Source organism: Nothobranchius furzeri, chromosome 17, assembly GCF_043380555.1.
Source record: "Nothobranchius furzeri strain GRZ-AD chromosome 17, NfurGRZ-RIMD1, whole genome shotgun sequence".
Taxonomy (NCBI): Eukaryota; Metazoa; Chordata; class Actinopteri; order Cyprinodontiformes; family Nothobranchiidae; genus Nothobranchius; species Nothobranchius furzeri.
In genome coordinates, this window is record NC_091757.1 from 48,485,048 (window position 1) to 48,502,458 (window position 17,411).

Genomic DNA, 17,411 nt, shown 5'->3' on the forward strand with positions numbered 1-17,411 from the left:
AGGCCAGCGCCTTGACATTGAGAAATACTCTAGAAATTTCAGACTATGAGTATTTCCTGATATTTGGACATCTCATTTCTGATTGTACCGATGGAGGTTTGTGTAAACTGAACTGAGCCAAGCTCTTTCCCCTCGTTTTCCAACCGAAAAGCCAACTTAAGCAAAATTCTGGCAGCAGCGTCCTAATCCGATAGCTCGTGAAAAAAAAAAAAGAATTTGCATTATTAAATGGTTTCAACTCCAAATATTTCTGAAACCAAGAAAAGCTTTACAGGCTGAAGTTGGAAAGTTAAAGGTTGTTTGTTTTGTTTGATTATTGAATTGCTTCTTTGGACGACTCCGTCTAATGCAGCTTGTGAGTCGTGAGTGTGGTTGTGAAAGACACGAGAGGTCATCTGAATGACTCCTGACATCTGTTTCAGGAACAGAAAAGTTTAATATTACCAACAATTAGATCAATATCGACTGTAACCTCATCCAAGGATCTGCTGATCAGATTTGTGCCTGTAGATTTGTGAGGATCCGTGACCGGGGAAGTGAATGTTGACCATCAGATTTTCACTCCACTAAAAATATAATGGAACAACCTCAGTTTGAAAATATATAGATCAATTCTGACAATATAGATAAATAAATGCCTGAAACCAAAGATCACAGCTGCCGTAAAACAATTTCACAGGGTCTTTCCACCTGACCCTAAGTCTCGTGTGACGTCCACAAAGTTTAGTATGCAGCAATCAGTCATCGTTATAGTGGATAGGTGCATTTCTATTGGTCACAAAGCATTGTATTTTGGACCTGTCCCAGAAGGGTGCTGACGCTTCACTTACACTTATAAACTAATTTTTTATGCGCTATTCTTCCAGAACATGTCAAGCTTAGCAGTTCAGATCCAGCTGGACAGGAAGTCAAACACAAAGGCAGTGTAAAATATTTGGGAACTTTCAAAACAAGTCACGTGCAGATTTCCAGTAGCTTGGCTAATAAAAAAAATCACGTCATTTCCTGTGAAAGTTTCATAGAGAGGTATATATAGCTTCCATTACATCACCTCACATCCACTACACCACATCTCATTATTCATATCTGTCATGCATCTTTAGTTTAGGAAAAAATTCATTTTAAAACTTATATACCTGACTCTGTCTGAATTAATACGAAGTGTGTTTATGGTCCCTAAAGAAGCAAAGAACCCTAGAATCTTCTGATTTAACATTCAAAGAGCAACCAGATTGATATTTCATATTTTTATGGAATCATCACATCTTATTGGTCATAATTTAAATGTAATGTCAGTTATCAAGATCATTAATCACGCTACATATACAACCGTCTGAAGCACTCCCAGTTGGAAGCAAGCTCACAGGTACGTTATGCGTTACTCACACATCCAGTGGAGAGCCGAGGTCAATTTCAGAATTATCATGATGGTTTGGGAAAAGGCTTAAAAAAACTTTTAAAATCTGTAAACTTAGCAAATTTTTGAATTTTGGCAGAAACATTACAGACACTAAACTGGACATGCTCCAGATAACTGTAAATAACCAGAGAATACTATCTAAATAAAAGTTTAGTGCTAGAGTTATGGCCATTTAAATTTTAGAATATAAACCTGTACACTTTTTGCAAAGCAGCTACATTCTAAAAATCAATTGTTGAATTTCCTTAAAGGGACACTTTGCAACTTTTCATAATTAAAATCCTTTTCTTGAGCCAGTAAGTGCTAAAATAACTATACAGGGTTAATTAAAAGCCACCCAGCCCCTATCACCCCTGTGGCCAGAACACGGCCTTTGCAACTGCACAGTTGGAGCTGACATACCTGGTGTTGCAGTCTGGTTCCAGCATGTTTCCTGTATTTTTTGGATCGTGAACACAGCTGATTAGTTTAATTTAGTGATGTATCACTCCTGTAGACACTAAGAAAGGCTGGGAGACATTTCAGCTGTTAGATTAAGTTGTTAAAGTGACGAACGCACAGATACTAGGGGGTGCTAAAAGTAACCCAAAACTGCCTAGTCTCCCTTTAACCAAGAAATGTCAGTTGGTTCCACTTAACCAAGCTGCTTAAATGTAAAGAATAATGCATATTTACTTTTAACATACTATTCTTTACATGTAAGCAAATAGGTTTTAGAGGAACCAGTTGACACACATTAATTAAGTTAAACAATTAATTTAAAATTTTATGGTGGTAGCAATCTTAACTGGTCTTGTTGCTCAGACTAGCTGGCAGCTTGTCAACAGATTAGAGATTATCTATTTGCAACCTGTTCTCCAGAAACCCACTTCAAAAATTCTGAAATATCACATTAAGAAAGAAGCCAAATGCATCTGTTCTCACCTGAGAACATCTGAACTCCCTTCCATCTAAACACAAACAATTTGAGTGTGCATTAAAAACTGAGGAGTCATAAAGTGAATTACCACTTTTTGAAATGTGCATGTTTTACTGCTGCCTAATGCATGTATGCTTTCCAACAAAGTTACCCCCCTGATGTTATTGTTGTTAATGAGGTGTTCACTTCAGAAGAAAGCCGAAGAGCTTAAGTCGTGCAACAGATCTAACATTTTCCCTAATTACACATGCATCCATCATCTCTGCACAGTAATTGCTGCTTCACTGCTGCCAGGAAGAGGTCTCTGCAATCATTTAAGTGGCAACGTATACCCACCACTGAGGAGACAAACTGGTTAAAGCTATGATTAAAGAGCAAGCCAGAGCCACTTTGCCAAATCGTCTCCATCAAATGTCATTGTACTGGTCTAAAAAGGCAAGAGTGCCAAATAATTGGTCAAAAAGCTGCAGGATCTAAGGTTTATTAGTTGTGTATGACTCAAAGAAGCACACAGTAATCACTGTAATGACTGTAGTATTTTTTAAAACACACATGAAAGCACATGCACACACTCTGCTGTATGTTATTGATTATCATTGATTTTTTTGGAGCTTTCGTTCTTGCCTTTGGGTTGTTAATCCCAGGCTGTCTTTCACTTATACCTCAGGACTGAGGTCAGTCTACATTCACCCATTAGTATGTACCCCAAACACACACACACACACACACACACACACACACACACACACACACACACACACACACACACACACACACACACACACACACACACACACACACACGCACACACACACACACACACACACACACGCGCACACACACACACACACACATGGCTCCATAATTTACTGCAACACAAGGCCAAAGCCAGAAGAAGCTTTTACTACTTGTCGATGATAATCATGTCGTATTGATGCAGGTCAATATCCTTCAGAGTTCTTTGACTTTTTATCTGCAGCTGTTATTTCCTCTTTCTGCTTTCAGTCTTCTGTCTCTCATTATGGTTTTTGTTTTCACCCTTGTTTGTTTCTCCTTCCCGTTTTATTTTACGATATTCCTTTGGCTCTCTGCCACACAGCGGAACATGACATTTAAACCCGTGCTGATTGTCTGCGCTCTTGTGTGTTTTGCTTCCAGCGCTTTTGGCGATGTGAGTGAATCAAAGATGGGCACTAATGAATAAATCTGTTCCCAATATCCAAACGCCAGCTTGTTTAGACACTGGCTTTGTCATGTTTCCAAGGTTTCCATCAGAACTGACAGCGTTTTCCTTGCAGCTCGTGAGTTCAGTGGAAACGTGGATTTGCTAAACTCTCTGCAGATGTTGATGAATTTTCTACATTTCACACTTCGATGTCAAAGATAAGAAACTGTTGCTGAACTTACACGTGTTGGTCTTGAGCAGGCTGTTGGTACTCCTGAAGTACTGCGGGTTTTCTATCACCGGGATCTTGGTCATGCCAATGATGACCGCATCAGGACCCATTTCTGAGGAGGAGGGAGTGTTGCTGCCATTGGAGACGTGGTGAAGAGGAGAAGCAGAGTCATCATCGTTGCTGATCACAGAAGATGGTCCTGAAGTAGAAAAATATGGAGGTAGTTGAAGTTAGATGCAAAAGCATATCAGCCATGAGAGGAACTTTCAAAGGATAAGGAATTCGGAATAGATAGGTGGGGAGCATGAGGGTTTTATGATTTCAGTATGGTAAATGGTAAATGGCCTGTATTTGATATAGCGCCTTCTAGAGTCCTGGAACCCCCCAAGGCGCTTTACAGCACAACTAGTCATTCACCCATTCACACACACATTAACACGCTGGTGGGGATGGGCTACAATGTAGCCACAGCTGCCCTGGGGCGCACTGACAGAGGCGAGGCTGCCGAGCACTGGCGCCACCAGTCCCTCTGACCACCACCAGCAGGCAACGTGCGTTAAGTGTCTTGCCCAAGGACACAACGACAGCGACAGACTGAGCGGGGCTCGAACCTGCAACCTTCTGATTACGGGGCGAGCCCTTAACTCCTGTGCCACCGTCGCTGTATGTCTTTTTAAACTTCTTACTGCTGACCATCTACAGACCAATGCTGCATTTGTTGCACAGAGAGCACCCCGACCCACCACCCAGCTTGTCAGTGGAGGAAATTGAAAAGTGGTTGTGATAACAGGACTCTTTTGTCCACATCGGGATCCTTCTCAATAAATCTATAGGGATGTTGTCTCTTTCTGATATCCCTTCCAATTATTTATCTAATATCTAAAATCCAATGTACGACTAAAATCTTCTGCGGGACACAGTTGAAGAAACAAACTACAGCAGAAAGAAACTATGAGAATAAATGTGGCAAAAATACTCTAAAATATCTCAGAATTTTTATTACTTTTAACAAACCACTGGAAAGGGTGTGGTCCCAGCTTTTGGAATCTGTTTGAATGACATTGAATGCGCTAACGTTCTAAGAGTTACGGTAATAAAAAGTATGGAAGCCATGCTGTGTCGCCGCCAGGGGTGGGCTGGCCTATCTGGCATTCTGGCACTGTCCCGGTGGGCCGCTTAGCCAAGTGGGCTGCTTGCCCAGCTTGGGCCGACACTACTCCACAGTTGGTGATCTGCAGAACAGTAGCTACATGGTAACCCGGAGCTAACAGAGTTTTTCCAGGCATTTTTAACAAGAAAAGAGCGGTAGAGCAATGACGTAGGAGTTGTTTTACCATGTTAGCATGTAGCTAATGTCCCGCTGATCTCCACCCGTGGAGAATGAGCTGATCTGGAAGGCCAGGGCTCCCGGTCGCAGCGGTCTGGTACTGCTTGTAATTCAACAGTCCCAGTCCATATTATGGGCGATTCCCATCTGTATCGGGTCGGCCCGGGCCGGTTAGCGTAGGTTGTTTACATATCTGGGTGGCCTGGTATTTTTCCGGGCCAACCAAGGCTCATTCTCAGCCCTCTTCTCGAGGGGGTCTGCTTCAGGCCGACCAGGGCCAACACACCCACTGCTGACAGCAAATTCACACCTTCCATTAGAGCAAGCCTCTGATTGGTGGGTAGAATCAGCCCACATGGGCAAGGATGTGTGGAATCAACCGGACCAGGCTGGGGCTACCCGGCCCGTGCCGACCCGGTACAGATGGGAATGGCCCATTAGATCTCACATTCGGGACGGGTCCGTGGGCGGCAAACCCCCACCCCCACCGCTCTCCCAGTGGGGAGGGACGACTGTGGGCTGACGATTTGTGAAAATGCCAGGGCCGAATTTTGGTCCCAGTCCACCTCTGGTCGCTGCTGACGCACCAGCGGTATTTTTTTTACTTTTGAACTTCTTTGTGTAAAGACCCAATTCAAACCTTCAAAAGGACTTCATCTACGAACCTCTAATTAATTTTAACCCAAAGTCAACTCATCAGTTGTTACTTTCATACTTTGATGCTGTTTGGCTCTGCAGCTTTAATGTTAAAGTGAAATAAAGACGATCGTCCACGTCTTTTCAAAAAGACGCATTCAAATCACAAAGAAGGTATTGAAACATACAAAAGCAGCAGAAATCCCAGGTTTAGATACAATAATATTATCAATTAAATAAAATACACAGATCTATTGATGACAAAAGCACAGCAGCAACAACATGAAGAGACCAAAAATGGAGAGGTGATGAGTCAGACACGAGCCCAACCCTGTTGCAGAAAAAGGGTTTGTTTTGGCAGCATAATGGCGTTGCTATTAGCTTCTAATTAGAAAAATGGAAACCATGCATGAACCTTGTCAGAGCGGTAAATCCTCCTGGCGTTATTGCTATTTTCTGCACTTAGGTTGAAAGCTTACAGTTATTTACAGACGTTAGGACCCATTTCTCAATACTTAGGTCACATTTGCAAAACTCTACATACAGTGTGCACAACAGAAGTCTATGTGGGCCAAAATGAGGATCAGTTATCATTGCTTTGGCACAAAATGCATTGAGTGACTACATCTCTCAAATGTCATGAAGTCCCTTCTCACTCAGACACAACAACTGCCAAAAATCATTGTACTAACAGGACATTTTGCACTTGCTTACATACTGTTCACAAAACTGCAAAACTTATGTTCAAAACAATAACATACTGCAAAACTGAATACGACAGCAAACTCCAACAGCAACATGTAATTGAAACATGAATGCAGTTTAAGCAGCCACAGCTTATGTTGCCTTGTGGATTGTGTTCAGAGAGTCATGGAGATTGAAGGCATGCAAACACACCACATTGTCATCTATGTGGATGAGGCAGGTTTCAACTTGGCCAAAACACGGCGACGAGGGAGGAATGTGATTGGGAAGAGAGCCACAGTGAATGTCCCGGGCCAGAGGGGTGCCAACATCACGATGTGCGCAGCAATCTCCACTGATGGACTGCTGTTACACAGACCAGTAGTTGGGCCATACATCACTGGATGGCTCCTTGCGTTCCTGCATGATCTCTATGGAAGGGTTGTGCTAGGTGAGGAAAGGGATGTGGACAGACGGAATCAGACAACATGTATAATTGTATGGGACAATGTGGCATTACACCACTCCCATGCAGTCACAGAGTGGTTTGTGGCCCATCCCAGAATGGAGTCCCTTTTCCTCCCACCTTACTCTCCATTCCTCAACCCCATAGAGGAATTCTTTGCCTCATGGCGGTGGAAGGTGCACGACCATCATCCACATGATCAAATGTCCCTTCTGGATGCAATGTACGCTGGATGCCTGGACACATCAGCAGTAGATTGCCAGGGACGGATCAGGCATGCCAGAAGATTCTTTCCTAGGTGTATTTCCCTAGATGACATAAGATGTGATGTGGATGAGAACCTGTGGCCAAATGGAGAAGACCGAGTAGATTAGCGTATTGAATCTATATCAGTGGATGTCTTGTGTTTTGGAAGTACTTAGTGCAAAAACAAATACCATTAAAAATAAATGAACGACATGAAATATTGACTAATTCTGCATCATGTCTGATTCATTCCAATAACATCTACATGTATTGGAAGTATGAACAGAGATGTGTCCTTGTTTTACGCAAGAACATGTAATGCTACATGTTGTTAGTGTTTTTTAGGCCTTTGTTTTGTGGGTGACAAAGTGTGTTTGTCGGCTGTCAACCTTTGCTAGTGTTCTGGAGGAATGTGTTTGTTTGAGACCTGAATGAAGTGCTTTGGTGGTTGTAGTGCATTTTGAATGGGAAATGAACTGTTTTGCCAAGCTGAAACTCCGTTAGGAGAACTGTGTGAAGTGTCTAGCAAAAGTGACTTTAGTATTGAGAAATGGGTCCTAACGTCTGTAAAAAACTGTAAACAAATACACCAACACCAAATAGCATATTTGCCAGTAAATGCACCCACCGATGCTCTGGCACCTTTAGCTTCTCTTCGTCTTCGTCTCTTCGTCTTCGTCTTCCTCCGCTTATCCGGGTCCGGGTCGCGGGGGCAGCATCCCAATTAGGGAGCTCCAGGCCGTCCTCTCCCCGGCCTTGTCCACCAGCTCCTCCGGCAGGACCCCAAGGCGTTCCCGGACCAGATTGGAGATGTAACCTCTCCAACGTGTCCTGGGTCGACCCGGGGGCCTTCTGCCGGCAGGACATGCCCGAAACACCTCCCCGGGGAGGCGTCCAGGAGGCATCCTGACCAGATGCCCAAACCACCTCAACTGGCTCCTTTCGATCCGGAGGAGCAGCGGTTCTACTCCGAGTCCCTCCCGAATGTCCGAGCTCCTCACCCTATCTCTAAGGCTGAACCCGGCCACCCTACGGAGGAAACTCATTTCGGCCGCTTGTATCCGCGATCTCGTTCTTTCGGTCATTACCCAAAGCTCATGACCATAGGTGAGGATTGGGACGTAGATCGACCGGTAAATCGAGAGCCTGGCTTTCTGGCTCAGCTCCCTCTTCCCCACGACAGATCGGCTCAGCGTCCGCATCACTGCAGACGCTGAACCAATCCGCCTGTCGATCTCCCGATCCCTCCTACCCTCACTCGTGAACAAGACCCCGAGATACGTAAACTCCTCCACTTGAGGTAGGACCTCTCCCCCGACCCGGAGGTGGCAAGCCACCCTTTTCCGGTCGAGAACCATGGTCTCAGATTTGGAGGTGCTGATCCTCATCCCAGCCGCTTCACATTCGGCCGCGAACCTACCCAGCAAGAGCTGAAGGTCAGAGCTGGATGAAGCTAGGAGGACCACATCATCCGCAAAAAGCAGAGACGAGATTCTCCTGCCACCAAACTCGACACACTCCACACCACGGCTGCGTCTAGAAATTCTGTCCATAAAAGTGATGAACAGAACTGGTGACAAAGGGCAGCCCTGGCGGAGTCCAACCCTCACTGGGAACAGGTCCGACTTACTACCGGCTATGCGGACCAAACTCACGCTCCTCTGGTAAAGGGACTGAATGGCCCTTAACAGAAAGCCACACACCCCATACTCCTGGAGCGTCCCCCACAGGGTGCCCCTGGGGACACGGTCATAAGCCTTCTCCAAATCCACAAAGCACATGTGGATTGGTTGGGCAAACTCCCATGCCCCCTCCATCACCCTTGCAAGGGTATAGAGCTGGTCCACAGTTCCACGGCCAGGACGAAAACCACATTGCTCCTCCTCTATCTGAGATTCAACTATCGATCGGACCCTCCTCTCCAGTACCTTGGCGTAGACCTTTCCAGGGAGGCTGAGGAGTGTGATCCCCCTATAGTTGGAACACACCCTCAGGTCACCCTTCTTAAAGATGGGGACCACCACCCCGGTCTGCCACTCCCTAGGAACTGCCCCCGATGACCACGCAATGTTGTAGAGACGTGTCAACCATGACAGCCCTACAACATCCATAGCCTTGAGATACCCAGGACGAACCTCATCCGCCCCCGGGGCTCCGCCGCTGTGTAGTTGTTTGACTACCTCAGCAACTTCTGCCCCCGAGATCGGACAGTCCATCCCCAGGCCTCCCAGCTCTGGTTCCTCCTCGGAATGCGCATTGGTGGGATTGAGGAGCTCCTCAAAGTATTCCTTCCACCGTCCGACTATAGCCTCAGTTGACGTCAGCAGCTCCCCATCCCCACTGTAAACAGTGTGAGCGAGTTGCTGCCTTCCTCTCCTGAGGCGCCGGACAGTTTGCCAGAACCTCTTTGGAGCCGATCGATAGTCTTTCTCCATGGCCTCACCAAACTCCTCCCACGCCCGAGATTTTGCCTCGGCAACTGCCACTGCTGCACGCCGCTTGGCTATCCGGTACCTGTCTGCTGCCTCCGGAGACCCACAGACCAGCCACGCCCTGTAGGCCTCCTTCTTCAGCCTGACGGCTCCCCGAACCTCTGGTGTCCACCAGCGGGTACGGGGGTTGCCACCACGACTGGCACCGGCCACCTTACGACCACAGCTAGCAACAGCCGCCTCGACAATCGCAGAGTGGAACAAGGCCCACTCGGACTCAATGTCCCCCACTGCTCTCGGGACGTGGTCAAAGCTCTGCCGGAGGTGGGAGTTGAAGACCGTCTTGACAGGTTCTTCTGCCAGGCGTTCCCAGCAGACCCTCACTATGCGTTTGGGTCTGCCAGGTCTACGCGGCATGTTCCCTTGCCTTTAGCTTCTCATTGCTCAATATTTACAATATTTTCAAAATACATTACACCTTTCTCTGCACACACTAATTTTTACCAAAACACTGACTATATGAGTTAAAATCAAATAATAGTTCAAGTTTTCAGTTCACAAACTACACATAAGTTCAGTTGGTTTTAAAATGTAGGCATTTGTTGGCATAACAAAAACTATATAGATTTAGAGTTTTACAGGTAACTGCCCACAAAACATGCAACCCACTGTTTCGACTTCTTGGTTGGGAACTGTATGTCTACATCTAACGTTTTATTTCATTTAATTTCACTTTATTTATAAAGCCTCTTCCACGGCCTTATCCGATGTCCAAGGTGCTGGACAATGCTACAAGCAACAACAAGTGCAAATACAACTGTATAAACAGCCATAAAACCTAATAAAAAGGCCACATTACATGCAGGACAACGAAGCCACGCTACGACATCTACTGTTTTTTTATGGTAAAATGGTAAATGGCCTGAATTTGATATAGCGCCTTCTAGAGTCCTGGAACCCCTCAAGGCACTTTACAACACAATCAGTCATTCACCCATTCACACACACATTCATACACTGGTGGGGATGAGCTACAAGGTAGCCACAGCTGCCCTGGGGCGCACTGACAGAGGCGAGGCTGCCGAGCACTGGCGCCACCGGTCCCTCCGACCACCACCAGCAGGCAACGTGGGTTTATCATTAGTCAACAAATTTTACTTTTGTTCACAATTAACTAAATATTCACAACAACACATAAGCTGAGATGGGGGGGGGGGGGGGGGGGGGAACAAAAAATAAATAAAATAAGGAAAACACAAAATTATCTAATCTGGGTGATCTTCTGGGTTAGGCCACGTGTTTTTGTCAGCTTCTCATCTGACGTCCAATGCAATACACCTTCAGCGCCTGCCTCTTAAATCCAGTCTGGAATCAGCTGTAATCAGTTTACACTAAATGTCAATTATCTGTATGGTTGATTGTTAATCAGCTCTTTTTTTACCTGACTTGTTGTTTTTGAGATGATTTTATTGCAGAAGAGGTTTTATACTGCAGCTAATGTATGGAACTTTGTATTTATTGTGTTTTGTTGTGTGAAAATGTTAGCTCATGAGGCAAAACGATCCATAATTTTGGTGGTGGGTATAGCTTGTCTGTTATTATAATGTAAGTGAAATGTGCTGACTGACTGCTACATGAACTTTGTGAATGGAATGGCCCAAACAGACCCACGCTGTGCAGTTTTGAAAATGTGACTTGGTTGGGCAAATGCTTGTTAGCAACTGATAAAAACTGTAACTCACATTTATTCTAAGTTTCCGTCTGCAGGGCTTACCCACTAATGTCACGTTCTGCCCCTGCCTTCCTGACTGTGTCTCTCTCCTGCCCTGATTAGCCCTTATTGTTCTCACCTGCCCCCAAACCCCCCCCCCCCCCCCCCCCCCCAACCTGCCCATGTGTTCCTGATTTCCCTGTGTATTTATACCTCCCTCCTTGTACCAGTCTTCGTCGGATCATTGCATGTACTTGTGTTGTCCTGTCGCTCCCGTTCCACCATTTAAACCATTTTTATTTTTCATCCGTGCCTGCTGTCCTGCCTCCTGAACTTTCCACCACACATGGGCCATCATCTCCACGCCTGCAATATGACAACTAAAGCTAAACTGGTCACTGTGATTGGGCCTCAAAGTCAAAATAGCACTATCTGTGTTACTCAAAAGTTAAGAAGGTAAAAACAGAAGCTAGTGTTTCTTCAAATCCAAGTCAAAATGGGTTATTCAGGTCTTCTCAAATTAGCAGAAAGACAAGAGCAGTTCATCATTATGGAAATTGCTGAAACACCTCATCTGGGATGCAGTTGGGCATGGGCGAAGTTTTGGAGTGGGGACGGGGGGACATGTCACCCCCACTTTTTCCAAAGTCGATTTTTGTCCCCTACACTTTTTACCTTTCAAAAACAACATTACGCTATATTAAACAGACCGGTTGAGCACTAGGACAAAGAGTTCAGCCAGAATCTGATGTAAATGAACTCTATTAATCAGATATTCAAAAAATAAGTGTAAAATGGTGACAATGAATAGGAATGAAAATGACTAACAAAGGTGAAAAACAAAGTTGAACTGAAAGTTTTAGTTTTTTGTTTTACTGCCACCTGTGTACTTCTGCATTCCTGACACGGCATAAAAGAGCCTCTAGGCGGTAGTTTTAGACATAATATTGTATACTTACTGTAAAGACAACTCTGAAGTGGTTACGTGCAAGAGCAAGCTGTAGCGATGTAAAACTGATGGTAATGTAAATGTTTAAGAGAGTAGTTGATTACAGTGTTGCATTCAGACTAGTAGTTAGCTCATCAATCTAACTCCAACTAATCTTTCCTTCTCCAAACTAAGATCATTCAAAGATCTCTCTACAAAAGTATAAATAACTCACAGGAACCTCCTTCCAACCATCAGAACTATTGCTTTAATCACTCAGGTATTACTGCCTTCCAGAGACTCTTAAGTACGGAAAGAAAAACCTGGTGAGTGATTTTCTACTTCAAACTGAGTAAGAAAGAAACATTTGATTCTTTTTCTACAAAAATAGAAAACAATAACAGTCCAAACTTCATTTTTTCGTGTTAAATCTGATGAAAAAAAAGACACCGGGACTTATGAGTCCATTAGTTTTGCTACTGACAAGGGAGGATTGTTCATTGATGCACACAGCAGTCGGCTTCTCCCAGACAAGAGCATCAGTCCAGAAACAACGTCCTGTGATTTCAGATCTATTTCCCGTGAGCACACACAATAAACTCCACTTTCTTTTGCTCTCATGGCTCTGCTGCATTATAATAATGGTTCACATTGTTCATTTCCTCTGTCCCAGACTGTAGTGCTGTTGACAGGGCTGGATTCAAAGGGTGAAGCAGAGAGGTCTTGTGTGTGTGTGTGTGTGTGTGTGTGTGTGTGTGTGTGTGTGTGTGTGTGTGTGTGTGTGTGTGTGTGTGTGTAAAGTGGCTGGCATATGTGTGTATGACTCATGTGAGGTGAAAAAGGCCTTGAGAGGGAAAATGAATGAAAGCAGGAGCACAATATTCTCTCTCTCTCTCTCTCTCTCTCTCTCTCTCTCTCTCTCTCTCTGTGTGTGTGTGTGTGGCAGTTTCTCTGTGTCTAAACCCAACCATGTCCATCAATGTATCACAACATTTTCCAAAGACTCAGGGGAGCAGAATGAAAATAGAAGCCAAACATTCATTTGAATTATATTAGAATTGTTGTTCCAACGTTGGTACACGTGCTTTTACTCTCAAATAATAAGAAAATGACAAAAACATTGCCATGGAAACCATTTCTTTCCCTTCACATTTGGGCACGTTTACCAACAAAGAAATAAATAATTAGCTTCACATTTAATACAGTTTATTGGTTTTTAAATTATTACACAAAGTAACTTACCCTGGATTTCTAAAATCCACCAAATCATCCAACAAATAACTAATTGTTTTTACCAGAATGTAAAGATAAACACTTCAGAAACATTTTTTTGTGTGGAAATTACAAACAGATGTAATAGAAAATGTTCTTTTGATGTATTAAATGGGGTAGGATAATAAACATTCACTCTCGTGGCTAGTGGTGGACAACTGGGGGAGTAGAGGGAGGTGGAGTGTACAGTCGGTAAAGACGACTCTCCCTTGCCCTGCCTCCAACATGCCTCCTTCTAAATAGGACAGGTTATCCAGAGTTATCTTTGTAGTTATGCTGCTATAGGCTTAGACTGCTGGAGGATACACTGACCACTTTTCACACTCTACTGCTTTCTTCTACAATCTGCTCTTTAACTGTATTATTTACTGCAATTTCAGCTGTTAACTTTATTTTCTCTCTAAGTGTTTTTCTCCACAGAAGAAGCTACAATGATGTTCTGCTGAGCTGTGGTGGCCTCATGGAGGGGGCCATCGTCTAGCACACTGCTGCTAACCACTTAAACATTCTCCCTCTCCTGATAATAACTTTTTGCTTTCCTTGACATTGAATGTGCTACTACTAGTTTATCCGTTTAATTATAGATTCACTAGGATAAACACAATAAAGATTATCTTTCACTAAATAGAATATTTACTAAGAAATCACAATGTAACCATAGAAACATTACTTGGTGTGTGTGTGTGTGTGTGTGTGTGTGTGTGTGTGTGTGTGTGTGTGTGTGTGTGTGCTCTGTCTTCTCGATCTCCAGTGAGTCGTGGTGGATGGCTGCTTATACTGAGCCAGGATCCTCTGGAGGTTTCTTCCTGTTAAAAGGGAGTTTTCCTCTCCACTGTCGCTGCATGCTTGCTTAGTATGAGGATTGCTGTATAGTGACACTGACACTAGTCAGTGGCTTGATGCAATTTGCTGGGTTCCTTATATAGGAAACATTATTTCTGATTGGCTTAATGAACTGACCTGTATTGGAATGTTTATTATGTGAAGTGCCTTGAGACGACTCTTGTCGTGATTTGGCGCTATATAAATAAACCTGAATTGAATAGTGGCCGAATAATGAATAAGTCATTTTTAATTTTAATTGATTAGCATTGTGTTCATTATCTATATATGTGCTACCACACACACACACACACACACACACACACACACACACATACATATACATATATCTTTTCTTAAACAAAGGCAAAAAATCACAACAGTACATATTTTTTAGGTTAAAGGTGCAAAAATGTTATCAGAGTTAGCCACTTATCAGAACAGAAAAACACACGATGCACGCAGGAGTGCAGGTTATTGTCTGTCAGCATGTGTGTTTGTGTTGGGAGGGTCCACAGATCATTAACGCAGAGAGGTCCCAGGGTCAGATCGTTATAAATTCCGTTAAGCCGAGAGACGGCAGGAACCCGCCTGCGTTTGTGTGCAGATGGGGAGAGGCAACAAAGCCTTCGCTGGGAGGGGCCGCATGAAATGGGATGAAGAGACGTGGAGAAGGGAGGCAGAGATGAAGGTACATATAAGAGAGGTCAGGTCAAGCCCCAACATCGTTAATAGACATGGAACTGGTGTTTAAGCTGGTGGACAAGGGAGCTCCTCACCACTGTCAATAAACTGTGGTGCATGGCTCTTAAAATGCAGGTCATGACTGAGAGGTGGGTGGTGAGGAGATGAGCACTAAAGCCCACCGGTCATTGTTTCTAAACATGTGTAGAAATAGCAGGTAAAAGGGTCAAATGTTGTCTTAACCAATGACTGCAAGTGGTTGAGAGTTGGGGTTTGCCCAAATCACTCAAAAGTTGTGTTAAATTTCAAAATAAGATACCTTCAGTGGAATGTGAAAACCACCATCAACATTTTCTATTAGCTAAACTGCCTTCAGCACTTCAAGTGCGACACCAATAACTGTATTTTTCCTTTTTATGTGTACAAAAGATAATATAACTATATGCATTTTAATTAGGGCTATTATTAAATACTACCTTGATATAATAATGTTGCCAGGGAAGAAAACCATCTTCAGAAGTGAGAACACTTTAAAGAGAAATGAGAAAGTGAGTTTAATAAGGTCACTTGGCAACAGTTGGTTATTCTGTTCTTCCCGGTAATTGATTACATCTACAATTATCTTACACTAACTGGCTTATTTTTGTCAATTTAACTACATAATTAAGTTTTCCCAGGTAAATAAATTCTATATCAGAATGTGACAATGACGCCAGTGGAGAAGTTTTATTCTCAGCGACTTATTATAGTGTCTGCTTTTTGATGCTTGCGCTCATGTAGAAAATCACAAACAGCTGCCCTTCACCCCTTTAAAAGCACACTTGGCTGTTTAGCTTGATTTTAGCGCCCCCTAGCGTGCCTGGTATAAATTTTCTGTGTTTAAACCGAAAATGAAACTAATCTTCTTGCAGTGTGTTTGTCTTTTTAACAACGTTTTAGGGACAGCAGTAGCTCAGGAGGTATTGTCCTGCAATCATAAGGTTGCAGGTTTGATCCCGGCTCTGACCAGAAAATGCTGCTGTCGTGTCCTTGGGCAAGACACTTAACCCCCCTTGCCTGCCAGTGGTGGTCGGAGGTACTAGTGGCGCCAGTGTTCGGCAGGTCTTGCCTTTGTCAGTGTGCCCCAGAGCAGCTGTAGTTACATCGTAGCTCATCACCATCAGGGTGTGAATGTGTGTGTGAATGGGTCAATGACTGATTGTGTTCTGCAGTGTCTTGGGGGTTTATAGAACCGTAAGAAGGTGCTATACAAATACAGGCCATTTGCCATCCATCCATGTTCTTCCATTTATCTGGAGTTGGGTCGCAGGGGCACCAGCCCAAGTTGAGAGGCCCACACTTCCCTCTCCCCAGCCACTTGGGCCATCACTTCCGGGGGAATCCCAAGGCGTTCCCTGGCCTACCGAGAGGCATAGTCCCTCCAACGTGTCCTGGGTCTTTCTTTAGGTCTTCCCCCAGTTGGACATACCCAGAAACCTCTCTAGGGAGGCGTCCAGGAGGCATCCTAATCAGATGCCAGAGCCACCTCAACTGGCTCCTCTCAATGTGGAGGAGCAGCGGATCTACTCCGAGCCCCTCCCAGATGACCGAGCTTCTCACTCTATCTCTAAAGAAGAGACAGACACCCCTCAGAGAAAACAAATATCTTTCAGACTTTTACCATTTACTTTAATCTAACAGCTGAAATGCCTCCTCAGCGGTTCATCGCTAAATCAAACAAATCAGCTGTGTTCATGATCTAAAATGCGCAGGAAATGTCTTTTGTTTATTGTTTAATCTGATTGCATTATTTTGTTCTTTTTTTAACATGTTCCTGTGTTAAAAAAAATGAACCAAATAATGCAATCACACGGGAAATGTGCTGGATGCAGACTGCTGTGCCAGGTATGCCAGCTCCATTCTTTTCTAAGTCCAACAAGAGGTGGCCTGGCACTCTAAAGTTGCAAATGCGGTATTCTCGCCACAGAATGTGGTGGGGGTCTGAATGACATTTCAGTAACCATATTGGGTCATTTTAGCACATACTGGTTCAAGAAAATAAATTAAAAATATGGGTCTTGGGTCTCTTTCGGGTGTTTTTAAGCTGCGATACGTTAGTTTTAGCTTTTCAAAAAAACTACAGTGATGGAGGAGTTCATCTGTCAAGTATTTCTCACTCATTTAACTGTGCCGTGCTGCAAATTCTCAAGCTAAATACTGTTTTGATCTCTCGTGCGGTAAAAGTGTTTTCAAATGCACTTTGGGTTTAAAAGTGTGCTCTTATGGTGGCAAAAATAACTGTCGGATTTGAAATGTGGAAGCGAGGGATTGAGTGGAGAAAAGGAGCTCTATATGCAACAGTACCGTCAAGTTCTGAACCAAGAATATAAAAAACCCTTTGGGACCTTGAAAAAGTATGTCAGTTCATGAAAAAATTATTTATGTTTAAGCATATTTTTTTAAAATCATGCAGAGCAAATCTGGTGTA

General features: G+C 43.9%; 1 protein-coding gene across 4 annotated transcripts in view; it reads right to left on the bottom strand.

Annotated features, from left to right (window-relative positions):
* ntrk2a (neurotrophic tyrosine kinase, receptor, type 2a) overlaps nucleotides 1–17,411 on the bottom strand; it is a 117,430-nt gene that overhangs the window by 38,693 nt on the left and 61,326 nt on the right. For all 4 annotated transcript variants that reach the window (XM_070546126.1, XM_070546124.1, XM_070546127.1 and 1 more), the window contains one exon: nucleotides 3,747–3,935. In XM_070546126.1, the coding sequence (XP_070402227.1) occupies nucleotides 3,747–3,935 (189 nt within the window). The remainder of the gene's footprint in view (nucleotides 1–3,746; nucleotides 3,936–17,411) is intronic.